Source organism: Muntiacus reevesi, chromosome 5 (assembly GCF_963930625.1).
Source record: "Muntiacus reevesi chromosome 5, mMunRee1.1, whole genome shotgun sequence".
NCBI lineage: Eukaryota > Metazoa > Chordata > Mammalia > Artiodactyla > Cervidae > Muntiacus > Muntiacus reevesi.
In genome coordinates, this window is record NC_089253.1 from 40,955,316 (window position 1) to 40,971,415 (window position 16,100).

Sequence of the window (16,100 nt, forward strand, 5' to 3'; positions counted from 1 at the left end):
GCTGTATTTGCCCTCTGTGATGGCCCACACTCTGTCTGTGGAGTGTGTTTCTGAATAAATCCACTTCTTACCTATCACTTTGTCTCTCACTGAACTGTTTTTAGATGAGACATCAAGAACCTGAGCTTCATTAGGTTCTGAAAGCAGGTACTGCGGGTTTTGACTGGGTTTGAGTCCCAGTCACATGCAATAAGAGCCCCAGGCAGGGTTTAGGCTGGGTTTGAGTTCCAGCACAGGGGATCAGGACCTGCCCTGAGGTAAAGGGTTTCACTTTCAGGATGATTCAAGTGCATTACATTTACTGTGCATTTGATTTCTATTATGATTACATCCACTCCACCTCAGATGATCAGGCATTAGATTCCAGAAGTGGGGGGTTCCCTACCCTAGACAATATAGAGTGAGCTCCACAGAAATCCAACAAATACAGTGACTCTGGGCAGTGGACAGCTGGATGCCAGAGAACTCAAGGGACCTGGAGAAGCATGGGGCCAGGTTACCTCCTCACAGAAAGAAAGGGGGGAAGGCCAGGCTTTGGGAGCCTTCTTGTACACATCAGATAGGTGGGAACTTGTCAGACAAACAAGGTGCTGTAGGTCTCAGGGGTCCTGGGGGAAGGTTCTCCCTTAGATAGGAATGGTCCACCCAGAAGAAGCCCCTCACTGGGATCAAGATAGATGTAAAAGTGATCAAAGAAGGTGGCCAGGGGGATGGTTTTTTACTTAGCCAAGGGGGAAGGCCTGGATTTTGCATTTTGTCTGAATTGTGCTAAAATAGAGACTGCTCAAGTGGTTCATCAAGAGGTTCTTTGGTTCCTCTTCACTTTCTGCCTTTAGGATGGTGTCATCTGTGTATCTGAGGTTATTGATATTTCTCCTGGCAATCTTGATTCCGGTGACTGAATGACAATAGATGGTCCAGTGACGAAGACTCCATGCTCCCAATACAGGGGGCCCAGGTTGGATTCCTGGTCAAGGAACTAGATTCCACATGCCACATCTAAGAGTTCGCCTGCTGCAACTAAAAAACACAGGAGGGTCCTGCATGCCACAACTAAGACCTGACACAGCCAAATAAATAAATAAAAATATTAAACTGTGGTAAAATATACTTAAAAAACGTTACCGTTTCTAAAAGTACAATTTAGTAGTGCTAAGTATATTCACCTTTGTTGTAGCTCAGTTGCTTAGTTGTGTCGACTCTGCCACCCCACGGACTGCAGCATACCAGACTTCCCTGTCCTTCATTGTCTCCCAGAGTTTGCTCAAATTCACGTCCACTGAGTCGATGATATCATCCAACCATCTCATCCTTTGTTGTCCTCTTCTCCTTCTACACTGCTCAGTCTTTCCCAGTATGAGGGTCTTTTCCAATGAGTTGGGTCTTCACATCAGGTGGCCAAAGTACTGGAGCTTCAGCTTCAGCAATAGTCCTTCCAAAGAATATTCAGGGTTGATGTCCTTTAGGATTGACTGGTTTGATTTCCTTGCTGTCCAAGGGACTCCCAAGAGTCTTCTCCACCACCACAGTTTAAAAGTATCAATGGTTTAGTGCTAAGCCTTCTTTATGGTCCAACTTTCACATCCATACATGACTATTGGAAAAACTATAGCTTTGACTAGATGGATCTTTTGTCAGCAAAGTGATGTCTCTGCTTTTTAATATACTGTCTAGGTTGGTCATAACTTTTCTTCCAAGGAGCAAGTCTCTTTTAATTTCATGGCTGCAGTCACCATCTGCAGTGATTTTGGAGTCCAAGAAAATAAAGTCTGTCAGTGTTTCCATTATTTCTCCATCTATTTTCCACGAAGTGATAGAACTGGATGCCATGATCTTAGTTTTTTGAAAGTGGAGTTTTAAGCCAACTTTTTCACTCTCCTCTTTCACCTTCATCAAGAGACTCTTAAGAAAAAAAATCAAAATCAAAAAAAAAAAAAAAAAAAAAGAGGCTCTTAAGTTCCTCTTTTCTTTCTGCCATTAGGGTGGTGTCATCTGAATATCTGAGGTTATTGATATTTCTCCTGGCAATTTTGATTCCAGCTTGAGCTTCTTCCAGCCCAGCATTTCGCCTGATGTACTCTGCATGTAAGTTAAATAAGCAGGGTGACAACACACAGCCTTGACGTATGTTCCCCATACGTCTTTCCCTAATTTTGAACTAAGTCTGTTTTTCCATGTCTAGTTCTTAACTGTTGCTTCTTGACCTGCATACAGGTTTCTCAGGAGGCAGGTAAGGTGGTCTGGTATTTCTATCTCTTTAAGAATGTCCAATAGTTTGTTGTGATCCACGTCAAAGACTTCAGTGTAGTCAATGAAACAGAAGTAGATGTTTTTCTGGAATTCTCTTGCTTTTTCTATAATCCAACGGATGTTGGCAATTTGATCTCTGGTTCCTCTGTCTTTTGTAAATCCACCTAGAACATCTGGGAGGTCTCAGTTTACACAATGTTGAAGCCTAACCTGAAGGATTTTGAGCATTACCTTGCTGGCATGTGAATGAGCACAACTGTGAGGTAGTGTGACCATTCTTTGGCATTGCCCTTCTTTGGGATTGGAATGAAAACTGACCTTTTCCAGTCCTGTGGTCACTGCTGAGTTTTCCAAATTTCCTGACATACTGAGTGCAGCACTATCACAGCATTATCGTTTAGGATTTGAAATAGCTCAGCTGGAATTCCATCACCTTCACTAGCGTTGTTCATAGTAATGCTTCCTAAGGCCCACTTGATTTCACACTCCAGGATGTCTGGCTCTAGGTGAGTGATCACACCATCGCGGTTACATTGCTGTAAAACTAACCTCCTGAACCTTTCATCTTGCAAAACCAATATTCTATACTTGTTAAATAGCAACACCAAAATGAGTGAATATTGTGGTGTGTTAATGATATCTCAATAAAGATGATTTAAAAAATAATTTTGAGGCTTCCCTGGTGGCTCAGTGCTAAAGAATCTCCCTGCCAATGCAGGAGACATCAGTTGGATCCCTGATTCAGGAAGATTCCACATGCCTTGGAGCAACCAAGCCCTCCCTGTGTACCACAACTGTTGAGCCTGTGGTCTAGAGCCTGGGAGCCGCAACTGCTGAGCTCATGTGCCACAACTACTGAAGCCCTTGCTCTGGGGTCCCTGCTCTGCAACAAGAGAAGCCACCACAATAAGAAGCCCTTGCACTGAAACTATTAATAGAGAGTAGTCCCTGCTCATGACAGGCAAAGAAAAGCCTTCACAGCAACAAAGACAGGACAACCGAAAATAAATAAATACTAAAAAATTATTTAAAACGTGTTTTTCAACTCTCCAACCACTATATAACATTGTATCTATTTTGAGACACAGCTCAAAGGCTATTTCTTGCAGGAAATCTTATGTGTGTTTTCCACTTTTCAGAGCCCCAATCCTCAGTCTGAGGGTTGTATAATGCACCAACCTTCCACAGCCACTCTGGCCTGGAGACCCTCAGAGTCCAGAGCACTGGCCCGAGGACCTGGGCTGTGGGCTGGAGCTGGTGAGCTCCTGACTTAGGCTGGGAGGGGGGAATCTGGGCCGCGGTCCCAGATTTTAATGGTAGGGTATGTAACCTTGGGCAAAGCACTTCTCTCTGCTCCTCAGGGACCTCATCCGGTTGTAAAAGGCCCACCAAGCCTTTTTTCTGTAGGGGTGTTGGAGAAGCTTCACCTCCTGAGCCTGGGCAAGGAGGAGAGTACGGGCTTCCATTTGACAGATGAGGTCACAAGGGCCAGACGGACAAGGCCTACTGAGCAAAGGGTTCTGCTCTGGATCTCAGCCTGGCTAAACTGCGGCCTTTGCTTTTCATTGCTCAGGTAAGTGGGCGCCCTTTGGGCACCCAGGCTCCCTCTGCAGCAGGCAAGGTGGCTGGGTGGTTCCAAGGCAGCAGAGAGGCCAACAAGGCCTAGGGTAGGGTGAGAAGACTCTGAAAAGGACCCCAGCCCCTTGCTGACTTCATCGCCAGGTTTCATTGCCCACTCCTGGTGCTCCACGGACCAGTTGTTCATTTGGGCGGAACTTCTGGGTGGAGATATCGCAGTATAGGGTAGGGGATGGAGCCCAGGGGAGTGAAGGGTGTTGGGGTCCAGGGTGCTAGGAAAGGGGCTCAGGACTACAAGCTGGGAACTTTTGGCAGGAATGCCAAACTCCTGGAATCCCACCTGTGCCTTGGAGTCCCTGCAGCAGGGTTTGAACTAGAGACCCCAAGAGCACATCTTAGGTCCCAGAGAGGCTGGGAGTTCCATCCGGAGAAGCTAGCTTGCTGGGGTGGTGTGGCAGCACCAGGGAGCACCTCCAGCTCTGATGCTTTGCCATTCCCAGGCTGGCCCTTTAAACCCAGACCATGATGTCACCTTAGACAGCAAGGGACGGGAGGGGGACTGCAGGCTGAGGAAGGACTTCATTTCCCAGCAGCCTTTGGGGCACCACACCCCTCCCAGCAGGCACTGGCTCACTGCAGGCTATTAACCAGTCCAGTGCCATTTTCTACTGGGGCTTTAAAGTGTCCAGCCATTCTGGAGTGAGAGTGGCATTCCCTTGTGGGTGGACTGCCTGGGGCACAGACGGAGCAGGGCAGATCTTTGGGTGTGACAGAGGATTGGGCCTCTTTGCTGCCAGAGTCCTGGCATTGCCCCCAGCTTCCTGGTGCAGACTCCTGAGTCTTCCTTTCTCCGTATGCACTCTCCCTTCCAGAGCCAGGAGCCCAGTCCCAGTTGGACCCCGTCCCACTCTGCTTTAGTGTTGTTCCCTGGTGCCCGCAGGAATTACCCCTTCGGTCAGGCAGCAGCTTTAATTGGTGCAGGGACTACATCTCCCAGCTGCCCCCGGCGGGAACTTCCTGACGCAGCCCCCCTCCCCCGCCCCCCAAACCCGCGGGGATGTGCGGGCCGACTGGGGGAGGTGACTTGATGTCATCGTGAGAAGCTGGGCGGCGGGTGCCGGTGCGCAGAGAGCCTGGGCTCCCGCGGTGCGGCGCGGGTCGGGTCCCCGGACTTGAGGAGAGGTCTGCGCGCTGCCCCGGCCAACCCGGAGCCCGCCGGGAGCCCGCGCCCCGACCCGGGGCTGAGTTGGGGGCATGCTCCGGCCCCCCCGGAGCCGGAGAGAGAACCCAGGAGCGCCGCCGCCCAGCGCCAGCGCCCCGAACCGAACCGCTTCGAAGAAACCCTGAGCAGCTGCTGCCCTCCCCACAGGCAGCCCCTGGAGGGCCCGTGACCTAAGTCTGGGCATCTGAGAAGTGAGTGTCCCCCCATTGGGAGGCAGATGAGATTTGGGGGTGAGGAAGGAGAAACTGAGGTTGGGGAGGGTGCCGGGTTGTAGGAGGCGGGTGGCATGGGGATAGGGTTCCCATTCTTGGAAGAGTCCCTGGTGACCCTGATTAGTGGAGCAGGAATGGGGTCCCCATTCTGTTAGGCGCCAGGGGTGAGGGCCAAGGTCCCCATTCTAGACAGGGTCTGGCTTGGGGGAGAGGCCCTATTTTGAGGGGATTGTTTTGGAGCCTGGGGCCTTTATGTCTGGGAGAAGGGAGGCACCTGCACCTCGTTTAGGGTCTGGGCCAGGGTCGGAGGGCAGGAAGATGGGCTGTCAGCGGCAGCCCCACAGGCTGTCCTGAAAGAACTGACAGGCTCTCTGTCTCTTTCTTGCCGACCTCTCTGCCCTGACTTCTTTTTCAAAAGAGCCAGGCTGGGAACCCTAGCTGGACTCTTCGGACCCTCAGGAAGGACCTGAAACCTGAGCCATCCTCCTCTCTACCGTGCTTGCCCCCCAGGACTGGGCAGTTGCCAAAGGTCCTGGGGGGGGCCCAGGACTGTGGTTGTGCCCACCCCATCCCCCCCCCCCACCTCCCCCAGCGCACAGGATGGGCCCAAGTTAGTCAACCCAGCCTCACTCAGCATCCTGCAGGCCCAGAGGGAAGCTCAGAGGCTCTGAAGGCTTGACCCACCGCCTAGCCGCCATGGAGACGAAGCTGCCCCCAGCGAGCACCCCCACGAGCCCCTCTTCCCCCGGGCTGTCCCCTGTGCCCCCACCCGACAAGGTGGACGGCTTCTCCCGCCGTTCCCTCCGCCGGGCCCGGCCCCGGCGTTCCCACAGCTCCTCTCAGTTCCGCTATCAGAGCAACCAGCAAGAACTCACTCCACTGCCCCTGCTCAAAGGTGAGCCCGGCTGCTGGCCGCGAGGGGACCTGAGTCCTGGAGTGGGCCAGCAAGCCTTGGGGGTGGGGGAGTGAGAAGCAGCTGGCAGCTGTGATCCGACGGAGTCTGGATGGCCCCTTCCGAGCAAGGGACCCCACCACCTGAGCTGACCCCCACCCCCAGCCCTCTGGCTCTCTGTGCTGACGCATGGCCGGACTGGCCTGTCATCCTTGGAGGTGGGGCATCTGGAGGTGGTGCCACCCTGGGGGGCAGACCAGGGCTAAGGGTGGGGCCTACAGCCTGGGTTCCAGGAAGCCGCTAGTAGCCTGGCTGCTGCCAGGGTCCTGGAGCAGGTGCTCAGCATGGCTCCCTGCAACAATTATGGTGTCGTTCCCCCCACCCCTGGCTACAGGGCCCCACTAGCTGAGGCAGAGGGCACCCGAGAGACTCCTAATCCTGCCTCTTCTCCCCACTTCTGGCTCTTAGAACAGAGTGCTACTTAGGAGAGGGAGGCCATGGCTGTTTGGGGCACCTGTGGAAGGCCCGGGCATCCAGGGTCTGTAACCATGCTTTCCAATCAGGCCGTCATGTTCTCTGGGCCTCAGTTAGGATGAAGAGATGAAGCTCCTTTACCTCACAAGAATGGAGGATGGGACAGAAGTGGTTTACTTTCTGCATGGAGTGGGAGATGGCCCAGAAGCACGGGGCATGGGGGCAGAGGAGCCTGCCCTAGGGATTAGGAAGGCCCACCCCTGCCCAGGGCTGCAGCAGCTGGGGCCTGGGCTCAGACCCCTCCTCCTTCCCCAGATGTGCCAGCCTCTGAGCTGCATGAGCTGCTGAGCCGGAAGCTGGCCCAGTGTGGGGTGATGTTTGACTTCTTGGACTGTGTGGCTGACCTGAAGGGGAAGGAGGTGAAGCGGGCGGCACTCAATGAGCTGGTGGAGTGCGTGGGGAGCACCCGGGGGGTCCTCATTGAGCCTGTCTACCCAGACATCATCCGCATGGTGAGCCCCTGGCACAGGGCTTGGTGCGCGTGGGAACCCTTCGGCCTGCCCGTGGAGCTCCCGGGCAGAGAATAAACCCATACTCTTTGGCTTGGCCTTAGGGCCCATGTCTTCCTGCCTGACCCGTCTCCCAGCCCCACTCCTGCCCAGCACCCTGCAGTGTGGGTCCCTCCGTGCCTCCTGGGCTTGTCCCACCCTGCCCTTTTGCGCACGCTCTCCTGAGGCCCGGTGTGCACTTCCCATGTTCCTTGTGCCACGGCCTAGCTTAGCTGCTGCCTCTTCCATGAAGCCTCTCTCAGTACCCAAACTAGAAATCTCCCTTTTGCTGCTTAGAAGGTCCATAGACCTTACCATTTTCCATCTTGTCTTCCCTGCTGGACTGCACCTGATAGAGGGTGGGGATGTGTCTCATCTGCCCCTCAGTCCCCAACCCCAAGCCCAGGTCTTCCATGAACCAGATGTTCAGGCAGTGATTGCAAAGAAGGAAACTGCTTGTTGAGGCAGGTGCTGAGACCCGTTAGACTTAGGATGAGGGATGTCCTAGCTTCTGCCTCAGAGGGTTCTTCCTTAAAGAACCCTGACCTGCCCCTCAGATCTCAGTGAATATCTTTCGGACGCTGCCGCCCAGTGAGAACCCTGAATTTGACCCTGAAGAGGATGAGCCCAACCTTGAGCCTTCATGGCCGCATCTTCAGGTAGGAGGACTGGGGAAGACAGGGATATGAGTTTCAGAAGAGACCCAAGGAGGGGTAGAAGGTCTCCTGAGGTCCTGGGCTGTTGGCTGAGGGCCACAGTGCAGGATGAAGGGGGAGGCTGTTCCTGAACTCACCATGTTGTCTGTCCCCTCCTCCAGCTGGTATATGAGTTTTTCCTGCGTTTCTTGGAGAGCCCAGACTTCCAGCCCTCTGTGGCCAAGAGATATGTGGATCAAAAGTTTGTCCTTATGGTGAAGTGGGGACCCCAGGCCGGGTGGTGTCATGGGGCAGGGGCAGGCTCTCTGTGGGGGCATGGGGATAGGACGGAAGTAGCCTGGCTTGGTCTCTTTCCTAACCCCTGATCCCGGCTCCTACAGCTCCTGGAGCTGTTTGATAGTGAGGACCCCCGGGAGCGTGAGTACCTCAAGACCATCTTGCACCGGGTCTACGGCAAGTTCCTGGGGCTCCGGGCCTACATCCGCAAACAGTGCAGCCATATCTTCCTCCGGTGGGTGCCTGCTTCCTGCCCAGCTGAGACCTGGGGGAGGGAGCAGGGAGAGCTGTGGGAAGAAGGCAGAGGCAAAGGCTTCTGGGCTGGGGGACCCTGTAGAACTGTGGTTTATTGAGTTTTTTCTTGGCAGCATGTACTACTGCCAGTAGTACTGCTTATACAAATCCTGTGAGATCAACAGAGAAAGGGTATTTATTTCCATTTTACAGATGAGAAAATGGAGGCTGAAAGAGGAAATAGTTTGCAGGGACTAGGTCAGTTCAGGGGGCCTGGGATCTAAATCTTTTGATTTTTGTCATACCAGGCCATAGGACCCAAAGAAAGGGATTCATTGTGTAAATATGTTTTGAGCACCGCTGCCTACTTGGCATCAGGGGCCCATATGGTCTTGTAGTTGAGACTGACTCTTGAGCTCGATGGCCTGTGTTTGAGTTTGGTTCAAATATTTGGGTGAACTTGGGCAAAGTATTTAAGCTCTTTCCTAGCTTCCTCGTCTCTAGAATGGGAATGACAACTATACTAACACAGAGACAGTTGTCAAGATGAAATGAGGCAATGCCTTCACTCACTATAGCTCCTGGACCAAGGCTAGAACTCTGAAACCTTAGCTCTTATTGTTATTAGCTACGAAATAGGTGAGGAATGATCCCTGTCCTCCAGGAGTTTGGTGTATTAGATTCCTTGCTTATTAACTTTAGGGCAAGTTTGATTGAGCTGCTGAGCCCTGACTTCTTCATCATATAATGGATCTAATAAGCTCTACCTCTTGGGATGATTTTGAGAAATAACATAGCACAGAATAGACACTCTGTCATTCTTTTGGTTGATTGGCATGAAGAGTGAAGGACTCAGGCTGAGTGCCTGTGGACTGGATGAGGACCAGGTAATGAGAGTTAGGGTCTGGCAGACGATGCTTCCAGAAGAGGTTTGAGCCGGGACCCAGAGTGGCAGTGGGGCTGGGCTGAGAGGGTGATATAGAGGTGGGTGATATAGAGATCTCAGTGGGCCTGGTTTGGGGTTTGGGGAAGAGAGCACAGCCTCTGGGTTGGGAGAGAGCTGGCTTGATGTGTAGGGCTGGGGTGGATAGGCAGGGTGGCTGAGAGGAGGGTTGGGCCTGCTCCAATTGTCTTGAACTCTCGTGCATTCTTCTCTTCCTCTCAAAGGTTCATCTATGAATTCGAGCACTTCAATGGTGTGGCTGAACTGCTGGAGATCTTAGGAAGGTGACTCTCTCTGGGCCTCAGCTGGCGCATCTGGAGGATTCTGGGAGGAGGGACAGAGGCCCAGTCATCCCAACCCTCTTCATCTCTTCTGTCCCCTCCTCAGCATCATCAATGGCTTTGCGCTGCCGCTGAAGACCGAACATAAGCAGTTCCTGGTTCGAGTCCTGATTCCCCTGCACTCTGTCAAGTCGCTGTCTGTCTTTCATGCCCAGGTAAGGCCCAGGCCTGGCCCTGCCATGGCGGAGAGGTCCTGAGGGTCAGGGCAGCCACCTGGACTGGCAGGGTCAGCCTGACCCTCTGACTCCAGGCACACTAAAGCATGAACTCATGGGATCCTCTCTCATCTTTTTCTTGATTAATTCTCTTCCATCTACTTTAGAGAATCGCCACGATCCTTTCAGGCCGATCTTAGACATCAGTTCTCTGAAGACTTCCCAGCCCCCTCCCTCTTAACCTGCTCTGGGCAGGATTAAGCTCTCCTCTTTCTATATTCCTGTAGATCATAATACAGATTTTGGATATGGAACCTTTTATAAAATTTATAAGGACTAGTTTGCTGAATATTTCCCCTGTCGGGTCATTATTGTGTCTCTGCACATCAAACACGGTGCCTGGTATGTCCTAGGTGGTCAGTAAATGCTTGGTGAATGAGTGAAGAGCAAATGAGCAAATATCTGGTGTCCTGTCCTGGTCCCCTCCTGACCCCTGTCCTCTTTCTCTCTGCCTACCCCTCCACCACCCTACCCCCGCTCCCTTGCAGCTGGCATACTGTGTGGTGCAGTTCCTGGAGAAGGATGCAACCCTGACAGAGCATGTGAGTACCTCTGATGCAGGTGCTAAATCGCTTCAGTCTTGTCCGACTCTTTGCGGCCCTATAGACTGTAGCCCTCCAGGCTCCTCTGTCCTTGGGATACTCCAGGCAAGAATATTGGAGTGGGTGGCCGTGCCCTCCTCCAAGGGATCTTCCCAACCCAGGGATCAAACCCACGTCTTGTGCATCTCCTGCGTTACAGGTGGATTCTTTACCACTGAGCCACCAGGGAAGCCCTCAAGTACCTCTGGTGGGGGAGGCAACCTGGTGTCCTGGCAGGCCACCCTGGGGGTCAACCCTGGCAGGCCTGACTCCTTTCTGCCTCAACTCCCACAGGTGATCCGGGGGCTGCTCAAATACTGGCCAAAAACCTGTACCCAGAAAGAGGTATGAAGAAGGGCTCTGATGTCCACTGCAGGGAGGCTGGGAAGGCTTGGCTTCTGGAAGGCAGTCGGGTGTGTGTCGGGGGAGATGGGAACCGCCGTCCCTGTGTCCCTGACCCCACCCCAGGTGATGTTTCTGGGAGAGATGGAGGAGATTCTGGATGTTATCGAGCCCTCACAGTTCGTGAAGATCCAGGAGCCCCTCTTCAAACAGGTGGCCCGCTGTGTGTCCAGCCCCCACTTCCAGGTACGGGTCGGGTGAGAGCCAGGGTATGGACTAGAAGGTTGGGAGGTTGACCTCACACAGCTTCCTCCGCCCTCAGTTTCTCCTCTGGACCTTCCAGGGTCTGATAATGTGGAGATGCTGAACTCAGGGTCAGGAGACCTCCCAGTGGCTAAGGAGATTTGAGTAAATCACTTCACCACTCTGAGTTGGTTTAAGCTTCCTTATCTGTAGGATGGGCCAGCTGGGTGGGGAGGAGAACTGAAGAGATGGTAGCATAAACACATGTGGTAAACTGAAATGGATGTTTACCAAATGTCCATGAATGGGATGGATGGTTGTCATCACTTTCCCCCTTTCTTGGTGACTTTAAATTTCATTACCCTCACAGAGACCAGCAAGACTTCCCCACTCCATCCAGGCTGGATGTAGCCAGAGTTCTCCTACATGTATGCAGGAGAGTTTATGCAGACTTTCTCTCATTTTTATAGGCCATAACCTGGTACTCTGGCACTTCACTTTAGTAAATACCTCATACGATTCTTCTGACAGCCGTATGGCGGTAGCTATTATTAGCCCCAGTTTATAGATTTGCAGACTGAGGCTGAGGGGTAAACTGCCTTTCCCAAAGTCACGTGGCCAGTGTGTAGTGGAGCCAGGACTCACCTTTGACCACTGGACTCCACATCCAGTGTTCTTTGCACCTCCCCGCGTTGGTCAGATGAACCCTGAAGATGGGGTGTGAGGAGGACAGCGTGCCCTGGGTGTGTGGCTGGGTCTGATTCCAGGAGGGCACCTGCTGGGAAGCCACTGAGGCGTTTACCCTGCCATCTCGCTGCCCCAGGTTGCAGAGCGGGCTCTGTATTTCTGGAACAATGAGTATATCCTGAGCCTCATTGAGGACAATTGCCACACTGTGCTGCCTGCTGTGTTCGGGACCCTCTACCAAGTCTCCAAGGAGCACTGGAATCAGTGAGTGCCCAGGCTTTGACTTCACCCACAGAGGCTGGGGCACGGCCAGTCAGTCCAGAACTGGGGTACTCGTGGCTAGAGAGGATCAGGGAAGGCATCTGAAGGTGGTGGAGGGGTGGTGAAAGGGGAAGAGAAGGGTGGTGCTTGTGGTGTTCAGGGCTGCAGGCGGTGTTTGGGACACAGGGATGGGCAGAATGCTGGGAGGGAGGTGGGACCCAACTGAAGCTGCCCTCATCTCTCACCTCATCCTTGTCCTTGCCAAGGACCATTGTGTCTCTCATCTACAACGTGCTCAAGACCTTCATGGAGATGAACGGGAAGCTGTTTGATGAGCTCACAGCCTCCTACAAGCTGGAGAAGCAGCAGTGAGTGCTGAGAGGCTGGGCATGGGGGGAGAGGGGAGAAAAGCAGGAAAAGGACCAGCTCCTAAGGGTTGGAGGGGAGCTGAAAGGACAACCCATATCCCATCTGGTCAGATATTTGAAGTCTCTCCCTGTGGTCTTGTCACGTGCTGGGACATCTGTGCCCAACTATCCACTGCATCCTCCAATTATCCTCCCAAGTACTTCCTCCTAGTCTAGAGGTTCCTACTTGCTTGGTGGCTCAGTTCTAAAGAATCTGCCTGCCAATGCAGGAGATGCAGGTTTGATCCCTGGGTCAGATAGATGCCCTGGAGAAGGAAATAGCCACCTACTCTAATATTGTTGCCTGGAAAATCCCATGGATAGGGAAGCCTGGTGAGTTACAGTCCATGGGGTTGCAGAAGAGTCGAATATGACTTAGCAACTAAACAACAACATAACAACAGCCCTTCAGGCCGGGCCTCTAAAGGCCAGGCTGATCCATCTACTCCATGACCACAGGCTGGGACCCGTCTCTCCTCAGTGTTTTCTCCCCAAGTGGAAGATTCCCATTGAGTCTCCTTGCAGACGGGGTGGTGATGAGGGAGTTAGACTGCAGTTGGAGCTCCAGGAAGGGTAACTGCCTCTCCCTCTCTCCCCAGGGAGCAACAGAAGGCCCGGGAACGGCAGGAGCTGTGGCAAGGCCTGGAGGAGCTACGGCTACGCCGGTTACAGGGGACCCAGGGGTCCAAAGAGGCCCCGCTCCAGCGGCTTACACCCCAGGTCACCGGTGGAGGTCAGAGCTAAAGATCCCCAGAAGGGGAGGAGCTAAACCCAGAGCTATCAGTCCCTCCACCCTCCCTCCTGCCCAGGGGCCCACAGAGATACACACCTACTCCTGGCCTTGCCAGCGGGGGCTTGGAGGGCTCCCTGCCTGGCCCAGCATGGGCAGTTTCCTCTGGGGGGAGAGGAGGAGAGATGGTGGTCCTGGCAACAGAACTGTCAGGCCCTCCTGGTAGGACTGGACCAGGGTGCACTTGATCAGGAAGCGGCCATCGGGGACTGCCCTGCCTCACAAAGCCGGGCTCCAGACTGCAGGCAGGTTCCCATGCCCCACTCCCAGCCTAGGGCAAGGGGACGCAGCCCCTCATCTGCCCCACCTTGTGCCAGCGCGAGGTCCTTCCTCACCCCACCATGGGGTCCATGGTCTATTTATTCTCCCCCAGCTCCCCTGCAACACACATTATCCTGGGCCTGGGGCACCCTCTTCCCCTCCCCGCCCTGGCCCTGTACATCCTTGTCCCCTTTTTATTTATTGGGCAGGGGGAGGGGTAAGGGCACAGGCAGAAGATTCCCTGTGTCCTGGGACAAGGAGGGTGGTCACAGTAACCGTGGTCTGTTCCCCTTTCCATGGCTGGGGGTAGATTTAATAAAGAGAGGAACTCATGATCTGCTTGCTTTATTTAGGGGTAGGGACAAGGGGGAGGTGAACTGATGAAGGACTGGTTCAGAAGTCAGGTGGAGGTGGGAAAGAGGCAGAAAACCCCCTCTTCTCAGAGGGTTGGACTTGTTATCCTTACTGAGCTTCAGGAAATATCACTCCAACTCTGAACCCTGTGACCAAGGGGAGGGGGATGGGGAAGGATGGGCTAGTAGCGTGAGAGGCGACACATGTCACACTGGCAGGCCCTGGCCGTGAAGATCTCCAGCTCCTCCTTCCGGTCCCCCCCACAGTGCAGCTGCACCTTCACCTGTAGGAGAGGTGCGTGTCTGTTGCAGGCTCCTTTCTCAGGCCGTCTTAGAGCCCTGCCTCCTCTGTCCCCACACCCCCAGTGAGCGCTGCCGAGCTCAGCCCCCTCACCTTCCTCAGGCCGCTGATGGTACAGCACTGAGACACGGAGGTGATGTTATGTCGATAGCCACTGGCCACCAGCACGGAGTACCGGGAAGGGAAGGCACTGGACTCGCAGTGGCCCACACAGGCCTGTGCCACGTGGGAGCCCTGGCAGGTGCCTTGGCGGTCACTGCGCACCGTCACGTTGAAGGCTAGAAGGAGACGGGGGAGTGGTAGATGGTGCCGTGGCGAAGGCTCGCCCAGCGCCTGTTGCCTGAGCCTCACTGGGTCCCTCGAGGGTGCTGCCTGCCCGCCTTGGTCCAGTCCATCAGCTCTTTGCTTCCACCCAGCTCTCTGCTCCTAGAGTCACTTACGGTGCAAGTGGCAGCCTGGGATGGTGGCCTGTCGATTCTGGCCTTCAGTGGCTGCCAGGAGCAGCAGGCAGAGGAGCAGGGTTTGGGGGCACGCCATGGGCATCTGAAACACAGAGGGGGAATAAATGTTTCTAGGTGGGTATGCAGGTGTTGGGGAGGAGTTCTTTAAATGCTGCATGCCTCCGGGTGAATGAGCCAGGGCTAGGCTGGTCTGTCTGACTGGGGTGAGGCATGCCTTGAGGGGCTATCTTTTCCTCGTGTGTGCCTTTGGGTGTATGTGTATGTGCATGTATGTGTGTACCCATCCTCTCTGAACGGGTATGAGTGTGAGCAGCTGTCCCAGTGTGACTCACGTATCAGCCCACTGCAGTGATTCTCCCCGGAAATCTCCTCCACCATCTGGAGCACAAACCTCTGCCTCCCTCCACCTGCCCAGCTGGGCATGTAGGACCTTAGCTACAGCCCCCAGGCTCTCCCGGGTTCTTGCCTCAGTGAGCTCACCGCTTCTGAATGGATTGTTGAATGGCTCCTCTTGCCTCCTGCTGGTCTCCAGACGGTGCTGGCTCTCCGACTTTTTATTCGCCATCATCCTGGAGCCACGCCTTCTTGGAGATCAGCTTTCAGGCCTGCCTCTCTTCTGCCCGAAGCCTCACAGCAAAACCACCTGGGAGATCCTGCTTGTCTCTGAGATGTGGTCCTCAGAAGGTAGTTTCTGCTTTCCAGCAAATGAGGTGTAGAGGGAAGGCCAGGACCACTCCCAGGCAGAGGGGGCAGTGTGTGCGCCTGGGGAGAGAGGCCTCTGGACTGGGCTGATTTGTGGCCACCTGGGTTCTCTTCTTTGCTGTGTGACCTCGGGCAGGACACTTCTGTTTACGGCTTTGCCAGCCCAACCTTAGTGATTAAACCCAGCCCTGCCTATCTCTTTTACCCACTGCAAACGTAAGGGTGGAGAGGAGATTCTTATGGACAAGGGAGGTGATAGCATCTCACTGATGGTATCACTGAGAGGTGCTTCATGGCAGAGCCACAGGAGAGCCGGGTGGGGGTTCTAAGATCGTTTCAGAGCTTCACTTGCACTGTCAAGTGAATGACTTCTCATTCTGGGGGTCAGCTGCAGGGTGGGCCTCCCCCTAGTTCCTGGAATAACAGGGACCGTCTCTTGGAAGAGTCTGAAGCCACCAACCCCAGCAGATCCAATCATTTAATCCAGCCCTGGCTCTGGTTTTGCAGGTGAGGCAACTAAGTTTCAGAGAAGGAAATTTACTGAAGGTCACACAGCTAGTTCATGGCCGGGCTGATTTGGAACCCAAATCTGCTGTTCATGCATGGTGCTAAATTAGACTTGGGGCAAGAATGCAGCAAGTTAGAAAAAGACCCCTCATCAGCGAGAGCCACAGGGGCTGGGGCAGGGGAGAAATCAGAAGGAAGCCTGTGCTAACTCTGGCTCCGCACACCCCAGGGCTACAGTCTCACTGACCTGCTCAAAGAAGCAGAGCCAACCACACAGCCAGCCAGAGCTGGAAGGCACTTGAGAGCTCATCAGATCCTACCCTTTCATTTTCCAGATGAGAAAATAAGAACCAGAAAGGGAAG

At 53.9% G+C, this 16,100-nt stretch overlaps 2 protein-coding genes across 2 annotated transcripts; one reads left to right on the forward strand and one right to left on the reverse strand.

Annotated features, from left to right (window-relative positions):
• The first annotated feature begins 4,856 nt into the window (after positions 1-4,856).
• PPP2R5B (protein phosphatase 2 regulatory subunit B'beta) lies at positions 4,857-13,740 on the forward strand. Its single transcript, XM_065937676.1, has 14 exons — positions 4,857-5,241; positions 5,681-6,157; positions 6,944-7,140; positions 7,734-7,835; positions 7,994-8,086; positions 8,213-8,343; positions 9,510-9,569; positions 9,673-9,781; positions 10,330-10,383; positions 10,717-10,767; positions 10,891-11,010; positions 11,831-11,958; positions 12,222-12,323; positions 12,962-13,740. The coding sequence occupies exons 2-14, from the start codon at positions 5,959-5,961 to the stop codon at positions 13,104-13,106; spliced, it is 1,491 nt and encodes a 496-aa protein (XP_065793748.1). The 5' UTR covers positions 4,857-5,241; positions 5,681-5,958; the 3' UTR covers positions 13,107-13,740.
• A 208-nt stretch (positions 13,741-13,948) lies between these two features.
• GPHA2 (glycoprotein hormone subunit alpha 2) lies at positions 13,949-14,610 on the reverse strand. Its single transcript, XM_065937677.1, has 3 exons — positions 14,508-14,610; positions 14,161-14,345; positions 13,949-14,050 (listed from the first exon to the last, which is right to left on the reverse strand). The coding sequence occupies exons 1-3, from the start codon at positions 14,608-14,610 to the stop codon at positions 13,949-13,951; spliced, it is 390 nt and encodes a 129-aa protein (XP_065793749.1).
• Positions 14,611-16,100: the final 1,490 nt, after the last annotated feature.

What these genes read in the sequence shown, in the direction of transcription:
- PPP2R5B (XM_065937676.1), top strand. Translation starts at nt 5,959, where the DNA reads ATGGAGACGAAGCTGCCCCCAGCGAGCACCCCCACGAGCCCCTCTTCC. An exon ending in ACCCAGACATCATCCGCATG is followed by an intron (nt 7,141 to 7,733) that starts GTGAGCCCCTGG and finishes CCTGCCCCTCAG; the next exon opens with ATCTCAGTGAATATCTTTCG. An exon ending in ATCAAAAGTTTGTCCTTATG is followed by an intron (nt 8,087 to 8,212) that starts GTGAAGTGGGGA and finishes CGGCTCCTACAG; the next exon opens with CTCCTGGAGCTGTTTGATAG.
- GPHA2 (XM_065937677.1), bottom strand. Translation starts at nt 14,610, where the DNA reads ATGCCCATGGCGTGCCCCCAAACCCTGCTCCTCTGCCTGCTGCTCCTG. An exon ending in CCCAGGCTGCCACTTGCACC is followed by an intron (nt 14,346 to 14,507) that starts GTAAGTGACTCT and finishes GTCTCCTTCTAG; the next exon opens with CCTTCAACGTGACGGTGCGC. An exon ending in CCATCAGCGGCCTGAGGAAG is followed by an intron (nt 14,051 to 14,160) that starts GTGAGGGGGCTG and finishes CCTCTCCTACAG; the next exon opens with GTGAAGGTGCAGCTGCACTG.